Source organism: Acomys minous (assembly GCF_964271855.1).
Source record: "Acomys minous genome assembly, chromosome: 16".
Taxonomy (NCBI): domain Eukaryota; kingdom Metazoa; phylum Chordata; class Mammalia; order Rodentia; family Muridae; genus Acomys; species Acomys minous.
Genome location: NC_140498.1, coordinates 84,264,922 through 84,281,456, shown reverse-complemented (window position 1 = coordinate 84,281,456; position 16,535 = coordinate 84,264,922). Strand labels below are relative to the sequence as shown.

General features: G+C 50.3%; 1 protein-coding gene across 3 annotated transcripts in view; it reads left to right on the top strand.

Annotated features, from left to right (window-relative positions):
- Positions 1-16,535, top strand: part of DNAH10 (dynein axonemal heavy chain 10) — a 117,579-nt gene that overhangs the window by 8,249 nt on the left and 92,795 nt on the right. For all 3 annotated transcript variants that reach the window (XM_084761997.1, XM_084761998.1, XM_084761996.1), the window contains exons 7-14: positions 1,558-1,715; positions 3,220-3,450; positions 5,211-5,401; positions 7,207-7,405; positions 12,079-12,273; positions 12,889-13,059; positions 13,566-13,742; positions 15,481-15,606. In XM_084761997.1, the coding sequence (XP_084618123.1) occupies positions 1,558-1,715; positions 3,220-3,450; positions 5,211-5,401; positions 7,207-7,405; positions 12,079-12,273; positions 12,889-13,059; positions 13,566-13,742; positions 15,481-15,606 (1,448 nt within the window). The remainder of the gene's footprint in view (positions 1-1,557; positions 1,716-3,219; positions 3,451-5,210; positions 5,402-7,206; positions 7,406-12,078; positions 12,274-12,888; positions 13,060-13,565; positions 13,743-15,480; positions 15,607-16,535) is intronic.

Here is a 16,535-nt window from a genome sequence, read left to right as displayed (position 1 = left end):
GTGCACTCCCAACTGTGGCAGAAGGTGGAGCTCAAAACGAAGGTGAGGCCTAGAGAAGAGGGCAGGGCCATTATGGGGTGGGGGTGAGGTGGGGGTGGGGCAGGGTGGGGCTTTCTAAAGGAGGTAGCATTGGGTCTCAGCTGAAAGCTGCATTCATCCCCTGTGATGGAGTTCAGGAGACTCACTGACTGAGTCTTCGGATGCACAGTGCCTGCCTCCTCCCCAGAATCCCAGAGCCTGAGGTAATGAAAAACAGAGTTGGCAAGCAGACAGCAAGGAGGAGAGAGGCTGGTTGTGTGAGGGAGTGGAGTCACCCTGGGTGCTCAGGTCTAGGAGCCCAGGTAGGGAACCGGTGGCAAGGAGTCCTTAGCAGCCTGCCAAGCCAGGGTGGGGGTGGGTGCACCTGCCTGTGCAGGTGCTGTTACTTAGGTGTCATTCGCTTTCTTTTTTTAAGCTAAGGTCTCTCACTTGCCAAAGGCTGGCTGCTCATTGAGTCCCAGGGATCCACCTGTTTTCACTCTGGGATTACAGACATGAGCCATCGGTCCTGGCTTGAATAAGGAGTCCTGGGGAATTTGAACTCAAGTCCTTGTGTGCTTGTATGGCAAGCACTTTAACCATAGAGGCATCCCCCTAGTCCCAGTGTTTTATGTGCCTGACGTGTTCCTTACTGGTTGCTCTGTTTAGTTCTGAGATATCTCGTCCCGGTTGCTTTTTTTTTTTTTTTTTTTTTAAAGAGCATCCTGTTCTTGTGGTGGTGCCGCAAGTGCACATGAGTGCAGATACCAGTGGAGGCCAGAAGAGGGCATCAGAGTCTCTGGAGCTGAGTTACAAGGGTTGTGAGACAATCAATACGGAGGCTGGCAATGGACTTGAGGTCCTCTGTAAGAGCAGAAAGTGCTCTTAACCACACTTCCTCAGCCCCTGAGGAGCCTGCTTCCTTCCTTCCTTTCTTTCTTTCTTTCTTTCTTTCTTTCTTTCTTTCTATCTTTCGGGGTGGGTTTTTTGTTTGTTTTTGTTTTTTGTTTTTTGTTTTTTTTGAGACATGCTGTCTCAAAAAACAGCCCTGACTGTCCTGGACTCACTTTGTAGATCAGGCTGGCCTCGAACCCACAGAGACCCACCCGCCTCTGCCTCCCAAGTGCTGGGATTAAAGGCGTGCGCCGCCATCCCCCGCTCTGGTCTTATGCTCAAATTGTAAAAACTCATTATGTTGCCAACCAAGGAACTTCTCAAGTAGTGACATCATGTTGCTGGGACTTAACCACCAGCCCAATCATCAGAGGGTTTTAACCACATTCCTGTGAAAGAGAGTGAGACGGAGGCAGACTAGCGACCTGATGATGCTGATGCTGATTGCTGATGATGCTGATTAATGATGATGATGATGATGATGATGATGATGATTAATCATGATGATGATGATTAATCATGATAATGATTGATGATTGATGATGATTAATGATCATGATGTGGTTCCAGGAGGGAAGAGCTGGGATGCACTTGAACGCTACAGGTTTCCCCTAAGCTAGGGTCTAACTAGCCGCCCTCCACCAGGTGAGATCAAGTTGGAAATGCCTAGCATCAGTGTGGAGGGAGAAGTGTCGGAGCTGGCGGCCAATCATGAAATGGTGGAGGCCTTGGAGCAGTGCGTGATCAACTGGTTGAACCAGATTGCATTGGCTCTGGAGAGCCAGCTGAAGAAGACGCCCCAGGTACTCTGTGCGGGGCTTGCAGGGACCCGGACCGGGGCTACACCCACCATCCTGAGGGCTCTGTGTGAGCAGGTCTCTTTTTCTGTCTGTTGTCCACTCTCCTAAACGATGGAGGAGTTACAGACAGTTGTGAGCTGCCATGTGAGTGCTGGGAATTGCACCAAGTCATATGGGGGCCTGGTGGCACGCGCCTTTAGTCCCAGCGCTAGGGAGGTAGAGGCAAATGGATCTCTGGGACTTCGAGACAACCCAGGTTGTGATGTCTAGTTTTATGTCAGTTTGACACAAGCCAGAGTAAGTTTGGAAGACAAAACCTCAACTGAGAAAACTGCCCCAGTAGGTTGGCCTGTGGTGCTTTTCATGACTGATGTGAGAGGGCTCAGCTCACTGCGGCTGGTGCGGCCACCGCTGGGCTGTATGAGAAAGCAGACTGAGCAAGCCACAGGGAGCAAGCCAGGAAGCAGCACCCCTCCATCGTCTGCTTCGGTTCCTGCCTCCAGGCTCCTGCCCGACTTCCCTCCATGAGGGACTGTGCTGTGGAGCTGTGAACTGACATGAGCCCTTTCTCCCTCAAGCTGATTTTGGTCAATAGTGTTTTATCAGTGCAGCAGGAGCCCAAGACACTATCTGTATAGTGAGTCACAGGGCATGCAGGGCTGCATAGGAAGACCTGGTTTCAAAAAAAGCTCAAAGAAAACCCAAAACAAGGTGTATAGCTTCTGCCCGATGACACTCACGGCTGAACTCTAGTTTATGTGTGTGTGCATACATGCGTGCATGTGTGTGTACTTTTTCTCTTACAAGCACATACACACTCAAACACACATGCTCACATGTGTACATATATACACACATATACACGCACAGCGCGCATGATTACAAGCACATGCTCTTTCTCTCATAAGCACATACACTTATGAGCACATGCTCACATGTATACATGTGCACATATAAATACACACACGCAACATCCACATGATCACATACATTCTGTCTCACAAGCACACATACTCTAATGTGTATGCACACATACATACATGTGCACATATACACACACTCTTACAAGTACACATGCACACATGCTCGTGCGTATACACACATACATATACATGCATATACACACATGCACATACAACATGCACACATACACATGTACAACACACATGTACACACACAGGAGAGAGAGCATACATTCCTTGGTTCACACGACAGAAGGTAGTGCTTGCTCCAGGGAGTTTACACAGGACTCTTCTTGGGCTCGAGGCGGTCTCCCTTGTAGTGACATAGTTTCTGGCCTATGGGCACCACCAGGGCCTTTGGCCTGCATTCCCAGTAAGAGTCCTGGGTCCACGCTGATTGGACCATGCCAGACGAGACGTCCACTTGGAAGCCCTGTGCTGACTAGCCCTGTCTGGAGCAATTGGGAAGAGTGACGGCACTGTGGAAACGGCCACGGTGCCCACCCATGAGGACTGTGAGTGCCATCTGTGTGTTCACCTCTCAGGGCAATGGTCCCCTGGCTGAAATTGAGTTCTGGCGAGAAAGGAATGCAACGCTCAGTGCCCTCTATGAGCAGACGAAGCTTCCGTTCGTTAGGAAGGTCTTGGATGTGATCAAGGAAGCGGAATCGATGCTCATGGCCAACGTGCAGCCTATCCTGACGGAGCTGTTCAAACTCCACATGGAGGCCTCGGACAACGTCCGCTTCCTGTCCACCGTGGAGCGTCACTTCAAGGTACGAAGGGTGGGCTGCGCTCTGGGAAGCCAGGTCTGTGAGGGACACTGTATGATGTCAATTTTAAAGTTACACTTAGGGCCTGGAGTTGTGGAGGAATACTTGCCTAGTGTGCACAGAGACTTGTAAAGACAGGAGGATCAAACAGTCAAGGTTGTCCTTGGTCACATAGGAAGTTTAAAACCAGCCTGAGCTACTTGGCTCCTTGTCTTTTTTTTTGCTCTATTTAGTTTTGTTTTGTTTTGTTTTTTGTTTTTGTTTTTCAAGATAGGGTTTCGCTGTGTAGCCTTGGCTGTCCTGGACTCACTTTGTAGACCAGGCTGACCTCGAACTCACAGCGATCTGCCTGCCTCTGCCTCCCGAGTGCTGGGATTAAAGGCTTGCGCCACCACGCCCAGCTTCTATTTAGTTTTTTGAGACAGTGTTTCTCTGTGTAATCCTGGCTGTCCTGGACTCACTCTGTAGACCAGGCTGGCTTTGAACTCACAGTGATCCACCTGCCTCTGCTGTCTTAAACAAGCAAAAACCCAAACTAAATAATTCAAGATCTTTTTTTTTTAACTACTGTAGATTGACCCCAGCCTTTGCTCATGTGAGGCATATGCTTTATCCTAGCTTAATTCAGTATTTTAAAACGTGTCATCAAGAGCCAGGTATAGTGGGAGGCAGAGACAGACAGCGGATCTCTGAGTCTGAGGCCAGCCTGGCCTACATAGTGAGTCCCAGGACAGCCAGGGCTACATAGGGAAGCCCTGTCTCAAAACCAAAACCGAAACCAACCAAACAATCCCCCAAAATTAATTAAATTAATTAGAGGTGTCATTAAACATGTATATTTATCTTTCCACCACTAATTTGCGTGTATGCACGTGCATGCTTCTGTGTTTAGGCACATGTATGTGTGCATGTGTGGAGACAGTGTTTCTCTGTGTAGCCTTGGCTGTTCTGGAGTTACTTTGTAGACTAGGCTGGCCTGTAACTCACAGAGATCCGCCTGCCTCTGCCTCCCTGAGTGCTGGGATTAAAGGTGTGCGCTGCCATGCATAGCTCTGTTTTAGACATATGTAGTCACAGTACAATGTTGGAAAAAAGTTTCCTGGTGATAAATAAACCCAGTCCCGTGCGTACCACAAAGCTTAAGGCATGATCACACGGAGACTCTTTTCAAAAACACTTATGACCTCTTCCATAAAGATGGGGGTCTATTGAGTGAGAAACAATGCCCAAGAAAGGGTCTTGGGAGGAAGGGTCTGAGGTAAACAAAAGTCTGGGGAGTCAGGAGTGGCCTGGCCCTACAGAGGGCACAGAGGTCCCCAGCTGTGAGCCACATCCATCCCAGCCTTCTGTGGGGGGAACAGGTGATACGTCTGTTTGAAGAGAGAACCCTGTGTGTTTAACACTCCCGGTTTCCTTAGAGCTTGTCTCTGAGCACAAGGACTTCTGTGCCCCTACACTAACCCTCATCTCCTGCTGGTCAAGTAGCACCAACCTGCACAGACCCACGGGGTGGGGGAGGGGTGCGCCTCTTGATAGAGAAGGACAGAAGCAAGTGGACCTGACAGAAGTGTGCTTGAAAGATAGAATGTGCCACCCTTGGCATATATAATATATACTGGTGTGTGTGTGTGTGTGTGTGTGTGTGTGTGTGTGTGTGTGTGTAAAAGAGAGAGGGAGAGGAGACAGACAGAGAGTTAGTTTTCTGGCCTTGAGGCTAAGCCCCTCTGCTGTCCCCCTTTGTCCCCTCTGTGTGGCTTCGGCAGAACATCACTCATGGCTCCAACTTCCATGTGGTCCTGGACACCATCCCGTCCATGATGAGCGCCCTGCGCATGGTGTGGATCATCTCGAGACACTATAACAAGGACGAGCGGATGATCCCGCTCATGGAGCGCATCGCCTGGGAGATCGCCGAGCGTGTGTGCAGAGTCATCAACCTGCGCACCCTGTTCAAGTGAGAGGCGGCAGGGCCAGCCCGGGCTCCTTCCGGGAGGCCAGCAGCTCTGGCCAGGCTGTGCACAGTTCAGGGTTGAGGTCGGGGCTCGCTGGGAGAGCAGGTGCCCAGTGCTGAGGGCCTGGGTTTTGGCCCCAGCACTTTAGAATAATATTATGGAGATTTAGAAGCTAGCGGTACACTCTTGGGGCTAGCCATAGTGTCAGCTGACTGAAGAGCATTCTCTACCGGGCATCTGCCGTTCTGGCAGAGGGCCTGGGTTCCGTTTCCAGCACCCACAGGCAGCTTACAGCCTCCTGACTGCAGCTAGAGCTCCCAGGGATCTGGTGCCCACTTTCTGGCCTTCTTGGGAACTACACTTGTGTGGATATAGACACACGTAGACACATCATTTTAGAATATATTTTAAGATTTATTTATTTATTATTATGTATACAGAGCACTGCCTGCATGTTCACCTGCAGGCCAGAAGAGGGCATCAGATCACATTATAGATGGCTGTGAGCCACTATGTGGTTGCTGGGAATTGAACTCATGACCTCTGGAAGATCAGTCAGTGCTCTTAACTGCTGAGTCATCTTTCCAGCCCCTAGAATATATTTTAGAAGGAACATTCTCGTCATACCCCAATGAAGGCAGTCTCTTCAAACCTCCTCTCTCTTCAAGTCCCAAGGCCTGGAGATCATGCCACACAAAGTCATTTCTGAGTGGTGTTACCCTCAGCTTGATTTCTCCAAGATTTATCCCTGATGATATACATGTATAATCTGAACTTCCTCCCTTTTCACGAAGAAGTAATAGTCCATTGTTCAAATATAGCATGCATATTTTATTTACACAGTAAAATACACAATCTGTATATGATTATATTGTGTAACGCACAATTAGGTATGTGTATGATTTTCGCATGCTTAAGTTTTTTATTTATTGTTGAGACAGATCTCATTATGCAGCTCTGGCTGGCCTGGAACCTGCTATGTAGATCTATCTGCCTCTGCCTCCTGAGTCCTGGCCTCAAAGGTATGTGTCACCATGCACGGCCTATTTTTACTTTTATGTATGTGTTTGGGTGTGCGTCTATGTAAGTGGGTGCACATGTGTGTGCAGGTACCTGCAGCAGAGGCCAGGAGAGGCCATTAGTTCCCCTGGAGCTCTAGTGATGACATGCCCTGTGAGATGCTTGAAGTGCATGCTGGGATTCGAACTCTGGCCCTCATTACAGAACAACACATACCCTTATAGGCTGAGCAATGTTTCCAGCTGCACCCGCATGTGGTTTTGGTCTGGGACTTTGCTCCTTATTTATACTTTGAGAGACTGAGGCTGAGGGCCAGGGAATGCTAAGTCCTGGGCCTGTCACGTGTCCAGGGAGGTGGCAATTTTTAACTGTTTTGTGTGAGCATGGTGGGCGGAGCAAACCAAGGGCGTCATAAAGCTAAGCACTTGTATTGCCACTCAAATATACTCAGCCATTTGCCCACTTTCCATATGGTCCACGTGGGTGAGTTCAGCTCCAGGCAGGGTCTGCTCAGGGTTGCAGTGACCACGGTGGCCACGAGACAGGCACCAAGGCTGCCCTCCCTCCTCCTCACGTAGCTGTGCTTTCCAGGGAACCAGGTTGGGTGGCTACTGGGGGACTAGCCAAGCTGGACCACTTTGGGGCCCCTTTGTGTCTTTGTACACACATTGCGGTGGCTCACAAGGAAGTGTTCTCCGAGGAGGAAAATGGTGCCAGGGAGGTCCAGGATGAGAACACCCCGGGGGAGCGCGGCTCAGATGTGGGCAGCCGCGTCTTTGCTTGACAGGGAAAACAGAACGAATGCCCAGCATAAGACCCTGGATGCCAGGAACACCCTCAAGCTGTGGAAGAAAGCCTACTTCGACATCAGAGCCAAGATCGAGGCTTCCGGTCGGGAGGCGAGGTGGGAATTTGACCGGAAGCGGCTGTTTGAGAGAACAGACTACATGGCGGGCATCTGCCAGGACCTCACAGATATCCTGCAGGTAGGAGCCACTTCTTCTGAGGTGCGTGCGGATCGCCTGGTGGAAGGACGCGTTCTAGCCTTTGCACTGGGGAAGCCGTGGCGACCTGAAAGGGCCCAGGAGAGGAGAGTGGATAGCTGTGGCTGTCTTTGGCTGTTGTATAGATTCTTCTTTCTTCCACCCTTGCCCACCATTTCAACCCCCTCACACTAGATAAGAGAGAATAAAGGGTAGAGGGCGAAGGAAAGAGATCCCTGAGTAAAGTCAGGGGTTGGGAAAGGGGCAACATTACCGTTAGAGGGGCAACATTATCGTTAGTGGGGCGACATTATTGTTAGACTGCTTCCTGCTGATTAGAGGTGTCAAATTTGATCTTTACTGTCATGATATCTAATTTCTTCTTGTTGTTGTTACTTTTCTTTTTTGTTTTTTTTTTTTTGGGTTTTGTTTGTTTGGTATTGTTGAGTTTTTTTGTTTGTTTGAGACAGGGTTTCTCTGTGTAGCCTTGGCTGTCCTGGACTCACTTTGTAGACCAGGCTGGCCTTGAACTCACAGCGATCCGCCTGCCTCTGCCTCCACAACTGCTTAACAAACCACAGCCAACAGCATCCAACAATACCCAACAACCCACTCTTGGGGCTCTAGCACTTACAAACCCTCTGAAAAGTCCCCAGAATTCTAAACACCACACAATTGCAGAAAGGGCCTGCAGCTGGCAAAGATCACGTCTCTGCTAGAGCACAAGGCAAATCACAGTCAGCTGCTGCAGACAGTCTGAAGCGGCCCCATATCCGAGACCTGGGATTAAAGTGAAAACGTATTGTATTTCTATGGGTTGTTTGTTTGTTTGTTTTGGGACAGGTCTTGTAGCCTTGGCTGTCCTGGACTCACTTTGTAGACCAGGCTGGCCTTGAACTCTCATAGACCCTCCTGCCTCTGCCTCCCCGAGTGCTGGGTTTAAAAGCATGCACCACCACGACCGGCTCTATTTCTGTGTTTTTAAAAGAAACCAAAATTCCAAAAAATTGTCACATATATATTCTAGAATGTACCACTGCACCCCAGGACTTTTTATGAGTGTGTGTATACCTAGGCTGTCTGACCCGTGACCTGCAGGGCCTGTCTGTCTCCGCCTCCCCGGTGCTGGGATTACAAGCGTGAGCCACCAGCCTTGATGATCAGATTCCGGCCACTGTGACCACTCTCCCCCCCTACCCATAACAGTGTGACTGTCCATGATCGCCACTGGCGGTCTGAGAGGGAGAGCGAGGTGGGTGGCAGTGAGCGCAGTGAGAACAGACTCTTGTGAGGCAGACTTCAGGGAGACAGCTTGTTTAATGGGGGGGGGGGGGAGGGTAAGTAGGGGCTATCGGGGTGGGTGTGCACCATTGGCCAAGGCCACGGTGCTGAGGGTGCCTCATGGGTGTAAGGGGAAATTCCAGATGCTTGCTGGACATGACCTTATAAAGAGAGAGAAAGTTAACCTGGCTGCAACTACGCGACCTCTTCAGGTGTGGGCAAAGGTGAGGGGCACAGGACTGTGTTCGACGTGGTCCCACTCTCGCTGTTTTCTATAAGAGATTTCCGGGGTTGGACACATCTGGACTCTGCTCCTGCTCTGGACAGGTTCTTCCTGGTTCCACAGTTCCTCGGCCCCATGGGTGGGCATTCTTCTTAGTGACTAAGTCATCTTCCCAGCAGGCTTTGCAGCGTTTCTTTGTGTCTGACCTCCCGCTGCAGGCTCCTCCTGAGCTCTCTTTGTCCTGGGTACTTGCCTGTCCTGGCTTTGAAACTCCCACTCATCCTCGCCCCCATTTCCTCCCCTCCTCTTCCCACTGTCCCCTCAGGCTCAGCACCCTTGCCTCTTTCTTCTCTTCCTGCTACCCACCCACCCACAAGACACAGACACACACACACACAGACACACACACACACACAGACACACACACACAGACACAGACACACAGACACACACACACACACACACACACACAGACACAGACACACACACACACACAGACACACACACACACACACACACAGACACAGACACACAGACACACACACACACACACACACACACAGACACACACACACACACACACACAGACACACAGACACACAGACACACACACACACACAGACACACACACACACACACACACACAGACACAGACACACAGACACACAGACACACACACACACACACACAGACACACACACACACACACACAGACACACAGACACACACACAGACACACAGACACACAGACACACACACACACACACACAGACACACACATACACAGACACACACACATACACACACACAGACACACAGACACACACACAGACACACAGACACACAGACACACACACACACACAGACACACACATACACAGACACACACATACACACACACAGACACACAGACACACACACACACACACACAGACACACACACACACACACAGACACACAGACACACACACACACACACACACACACGCACACACGCACACCCACATGTGCTTAGTGTGTGACTGGATGGCTAGCACACTCCATCCTCTCATCCACTTTGCGTTCCCATGGCGGGCCCACAGTGCGCCTGCGCTCACGCCTATCTCTGGGGAAACAAAGCGAGCAAGATGGAGGGAAACCAGGGCCAGCTGCATCCCTGCAGCGGCTGGTACAAGACAGGGGTGCCAGGCCCCTGCCGTCAGTAATCTCTGGTATAGCAATCATGAGGGTCTGAGCTCAGAGCCTCAGCATCACAGCCTGAGCTGGGAGCCTGCTGTAACCCTAGTGCGGGGGAGGGGCCGTGTCAGATCACTGGGGTTCAGTGACCACGGGGCTTGCTGAGTCCTAGAGTCCCAGGCTCAGTGAGAGATTCAAAATAAAACCAAAAACAAAAAACCAAGGTGAAGATTCTGGCTGCCTCAGGTTCTTTCTTTTTTTTTTTTTTTTTTTTTCTGGTTTTTCGAGACAGAGTCTCTGTGTAGCCTTGGCTGCCCTGGACTCACTTTGTAGACTCAAACTCACAGTGATCTGCCTGCCTCTGCCTCCCGAGTGCTGAGATTAAAGGCGTGCGCCACCAAGCCTGGCCCCTCTGCCTCTGATTGGTTTGTGTGTGTGTGTGATTAACAGGACTTTTATTGGTAGTAAACTAGAGCAATTAATCAGAATAATGCATATGTAGTATTCAGTACATGCAATAAAAGTTAAAGAAATTCAAAACCTGTATAAAACAAAAGAGAGAGAGAGAGAAATCATACAGCGTAAGAGATACAGGCATAAAGGTCCTCTCCATCTTTAATCACACTTGTCTCTGTACCCAATAGAACTTACTGTACTTAATAAGACATGCAGACATTCTCTCGGGACCCTTTTCCTCCTACTGGGCTGCCTTGTCCAGCCTTGATGTAATGGGATGCGTCTGGTCTTCCTGTAGCTTGTTAGGCCGTGTTTGGTTGATGTCCCTGGGAGGCCTGCTCTTCTCTGAGGGGAGGGAGAGGTGGGGTGGATCTGGGGGGAGGGTGGGGAAGGGGAGGTGGGACAAGGGAGGGACTGGGGGGAGGGGAGAAAAAGGAAACTGTGGTCAGGATGCAGTACACGGGAGCAGAACATGGAACTTTTACATTTTTTTCTGTTTTTTTGTTTTTTTGTTTTTTTTTTTAAAGACAGGGTCTCATGTATCCCAGGGTAGCCTCAAAATCGCTGTCATTAAAGACCTTGAATTTCTGATTCTCCTGCCTCCTCCTCCCATGTGCTGGAATTACAGGTATACCCAGCCACAGCTGGTACGTGTGGTGCTAGCGATCGGAACCCGGGGCTTCGTGCATGCTAGACCAGCACGCTCTCAACTGAGCCACACCCCAGCCCCAGTGCATCTTTATATGGAGCAAAGTCAGCAGGGAACCCAAATACAAAATTGATGGGCGTGGTGGGGCACATTTTAGTCCTAACACGGAAGAGGCAGAGGTAGGTGGATCTTGGTGAGTTTGAGGCCAGCCTGGTCTACCTAGAGAGTTACAGGCTGTCCAGGGCTACACAATGAGACTAAAATGAAGCCCTTTATCCAAACACGGAGTCACTGGAATGCCGCCCACGCAGCAACATCGTCAGGATAATGGAGATTCACAGGCCAAGTTGAGCTGATTTTAGTTCACACCTCACCAATACCCCTCCCCTTCAACCTGATAAAGCTACCAAGAACTCTGACTCACCTTCTCTCTACTGTTCTGTTTGTTTGTTTGTTTGTTTGTTTGTTTGAGACAGCGTTTCTCTGTGTAGCCCTAGCTGTCCTGGACTCACTTTGTAGACCAGGCTGGCCTCGAACTCAGAATGATCCGCCTGCCTCTGCCTCCTGAGTGCTGGGATTAAAGGTATGGCCACCACGCCCGGCCTCTCTGCTGTTCTTGTATGATGTCATGTTTATCCAGAGTGAGAAAGATACAGAGGGTTGTGAGCTATCGTGTGGGTAGCTGGGAATTGAACCCAGGACCTCTATAAGAGCCTCCAGTGCTCTTAACCACTGAGCTATCTCTCCAGGCCCCAGGACCTCTGAGTCTTCCCCTGTGTGCATGGGAGGAGGCTGTGTGTTGGCACTCTTGGGATGCTGTCTGTCCATGGTTACAACGCTCAGAGTAAACCAAAGGATGCTTCCCCTGTTCCCATTCTGTCCTGCCACCAGGTCATGGAAGAATTTTACAACATATTTGGTCCAGAGCTCAAGGCGGTGACGGGGGACCCCAAGCGAATCGACGACGTCCTTGGCAGAGTTGACAGCTTGGTCACCCCGATGGAAAGCTTGAACTTTGACCCCTTCAGCATCAAGTCCTCCTCGTACTGGAAATACGTGATGGAGGACTTCAAACTTGAAGTTCTGGCAAGTGAAAGAGCCATCGATTCACCTGTAGAAGCAGAGGCCATGCATCCCCTATGTTTACTCAAGCTTACTGCCCTCCTTTTAAAGATCTGTGTGTGTGTGTGTGTGTGTGTGTGCGCGCATGAGTGTGTGCATGCAAGCGTGCTCCCATATGCATGCTGCACGCATCTGTGCATTCAGGCAGAGGCCGGAAGAGGGCTTCTGTCCTGCTCTGCCACGCCCCACATATTACTTTCTCTCCCTGAGCCTAGCCTCAGATTTCCTCTGTGAGCCTGAAACCCATATGATGCTCCTGTCTCTGCCCCTACCCGGGGATGCCGGGGATGCAGGTGTGGCCAGCTAGGCTTTTTACGTGTCCTGGGGTCCTAGTTCAGCTCCCCAGGCTTGCATGACACATACTTTCCCAAGTGAGCCAGTCCCCAAGCCCAGGCAAGTTCCTGTGATTGGATGACAAGTTTCATCAAGACAAGACAGCAGCGCCCTGTCCCAAGCTCCTGAGTCCCTAGCCCTGCTTGCTTGCAACATCCATGACTGCTGTTGCTTTTCTCAACTTTTTCTTTTCCTTCCCCTCCCTTCCTCCTCCTCCTCTTCCTCCTCCTCCTCTTCTTCTGGCAGGTTATTGAGAAAGAAGCAAAAAATTTTATTGACGAATCTTTCAAAACGCTTCGGTCAGCGGAAGCGGCCTTCGACATGCTGTTAAAGTTCAAGCACATTCGCTCCCGGGAAGCCATCAACAAGCAAATGATGATGAAATTTAATGACATCCTGGCACAGTACTGCAAGGAGGTAACTGGGAAACCCACGGCTGCCCCTGACCAGTGAACACGAGGCTCCAGCCCAGCTCAGCCCAGCCCAGAGACATACTCCTTTTTAAAATGCACATCTGCTGGTGGCCACCTCTAAAATAGATGAATGGATTTCAAATAATTCAATCAAATCTGTATATACAGAGTATATGTTGGTTTATTGGCCAACAATAAAGACTGTTTTTCCATCTTATTTAAATTTTCTTGACCTCCCCCACCTCCATCTCCCACCAGTGCTGGGGATGACCCCAGGGCCTCAGCAAGCCCAAGGTTCTCCACTTAGGTATTTTTTTTTTCCTGAGACAGGGTCTCTCTGTGTAGCCTTGGCTGTCCTGGACTTGCTTTGTAGATCAGGCTGGCCTCAAACTCACAGCGATCCACCTGCCTCTGCCTCCCGAGTGCTGCGATTAAAGGCGGGTGCCACCACCACCCAACTCTCCACTTAGGTCTTGCCTGGCTGACAAGGGCATCCAACTTGCTTTCCAGATCGACATCGTTAATAAGATCTTTGTGCAGAACCTCGACAGCCCGCCTCTGTATAAGAACCACCCTCCTGTGGCAGGCGCCATATGCTGGGAGCGCTCCCTCTTCTACAGGATCAAACACACCATCCTCAGGTTCCAGGAGGTCGAGGAACTTCTGGACAGCGAACGGGGCCAGGAGGTATGTCGCCGCCTCTGCTGGCTGCCACCTCGGCTGGCCAGTGGCATGGCCGTGCTTGCAGGCACCATTTCCTGAGCCTTCATATCTATGGTGCTTTCTCGCCTTTCTCTCTCAGCGCTCAGCATGCCTGCCTGCCTGCCTTTCCTTTGATTTGACTTTGCCTTGAAGGATGACCATTGTCTGTCTGTCTGTCTTTTCATCCTTTCAGAATTTATTTTTTAGTTAGTTGGGTTTTTTTTATTTGTTTGTTTGTTTTTGTTTTTTGAGACAGGGTTTCTCTGTGTAGCCTTGACTGTCCTGGACTCACTTTGTAGACCAGGCTGGCCTCGAACTCACAGTGATCCACCTGCCTCTGCCTCCCGAGTGCTGGGATTAAAGGCGTGTGCCACCATGCCCAGCTCCTGAGTCAGTTGTCTTAAGTAGCGCAGACTGACCTCAAACTCACCGTGAAGCTGAGATGACTTTTAACTGATTCTTCTGCCCCCATCTCCCAAGTCCCCCTATTAGAGATGGCGGTGACACCACAATTGGCTTAGGTGGTGCTGGGGACGGAACCCCCAGGTCTGTGCCTATTAAACAAAGGCTCTACCAATTGAGCCATATTCCCATCCCATGACCTCTGTCTTTTTGACCCTGGCTATTGCTTACCCCCAAGTTGTTTGTATGTGGTAAAGCATTTTCTTTAAAGAACCACAGGGTTTGGGGCCAGAGAGCTCAGTGGTTAAGGACAAGTACTTCTTTTCCCGGGCGCTTGAGCTGGATTCCGGCTCCCATGTTGGGTGGCTCACAATCACGTGTAGCTCTTGCTTCAGGACATCCAATGCCTCTGGCCTCCGCGGGCACTCACACTCGTGTGTACATGCACACTCACTTATATCTAATTAAAAATAAAATAAATCTTTAAAAAGATGGATATAGAGCCGGCTGTGGCGGCTGGCGCACGCCTATAGTCCCAGCACTCTGGGAGGCAGAGGCAGGCGGATCTCTGTGAGTTCGAGGCCAGCCTGGTCTACAAAGGGAGTCCAGGTCAGCCAAGGCTAACACAGAGAAACCCTGTCTCAAAAAAAAAAAAAAATCCATTTAGTTTATATTGGAGACTTTCTAAGGTCACATGATCTATGCTGCCAGGTTGATCCAAGGAAGCTACCTACTCTTGGTGACACACTGATAGACAACTGTGCCTTCCCAGTTCTGGCTTCTCATGAAGTCCATGTAGTGTTCACACTTCAGAGACTACAAATGCTCTCATGGTTTCCTTTTTTTTTTCCCCCTGAGACAAGGTCTTGCTCCATAGCCCAGGTTGGCCTCGATCTTGTGACTCTCCTCGCCTCCCTACCTTGGTGCTGAGATTATAGGCCTGGGCTGCCATCACCCTGGCTTCTTTTTTTTTTTTTACTTCCTCTAGTCATTTTAACATGTTTAATATTTTATTTACTTTTGTGCATGCATTTCTGTCTGTGAGTTTACAGGTGGGTGTGAGCCGCCATGTTGGTGCTGGGATCTGAACTCGGGTCCTCAGGAAGCGCTCTTAGCTGCTGCGCCGTCTCTCCTGCCCTTACAACACGTTTCCCCCTCTCCTCATGCATGTGGATCTTCAAGTCAGAAGATCTCAGGCAGACCGCTCTCACGTGTGCGGAAATGCTACTTCCTTTTCCAAAGTGGTGGCATACAGAGAGAGAGAGACAAGGCGGTGTCGTTTTCAGGGACAGAAGTGACGGTTGCTCCAATTCTCCGCTAGGTGAAACTGAGGTACCTGGAGGTGGCCAGGACCATGAAGGATTACGAAGACCGCAAGTATGAGCAGTGGAGAGATACCACCCAGCTGATCCTCCCAAACCTCATGAAGAAGAGCCTGCTTACCAAGGTGTGCCCCCCCAGGGGAGGGGAGAGGAGGGGAGGGACAGGAAGGGGAAGGGAAGGGAGGGGGAGGGAAGGGGAGGGAAGGGGAGGGGAAAGGAGAGGAGGGAAGGGGAGGGGAAAGGAGGGGAGGGGAAGAGAGGGGAAGGGGAGGGGAGAGGAACGGAGGGGAGCAGAGGTGCTTGAACAACAGCAGCTACACTGGCCCCTTGCAGAGCTTAGGCTCCTCCTTCCTAAGACAGGTGCGGCAGGGCCTGGGAAAATGCCTCAGCCCCAGGAAGCACCTTGTGCACTTCCAGCTGCTGAGAGACCCTCCCTCAAAAGGGGAAGTGCAGCCGGAGAGATGATGGCTCAGGGGTTAAGAGTACATGCAGCCCTTGCAGAGGACCCAAGCTCGATTCCTTATATCCACACAGGGAGCCTCATAACTGCCTGGGACTCCATTCCTAGGGGCTCTGGTGTTCTCTTTTAGCCTCCTTGAGTACCTTGTATTCATGTGCATATACCCATACCTGTGTGTGTTTGTGTTGTTTTTAATTATCTATATTACCAGTATTGTCAGTAGGGCCTAATAATTGTTTATTATCTGTATTATCAGTAGGCCTGGCTAGCAATCATTTAAGACGCAGACACTTGATGTATTTTAAAATAGCCTTAGTTAACCTGGGGCAGGGCAGATATTTAAATTGTCTCCCATAGCGGGGCAGGTTAACTAAACTGCTTCCCATGTCATCTGCTTCTAATAACTTCTATCAAGCTACCTCCCATCCATAATCCCAAATACTTGTTAATGTTCTTCATCTGGGCCAAATCCCCATCCACACTGCCATGTGCTTCTCCTCCACCTAACGCATGGCGGCCTCCTCGCCTCTATCCTCCTCAGGTCTTTTTCCTTCCTCCTTGTGGTGGTCTTTCTTCTTCTTCTTCTTCTTCTTC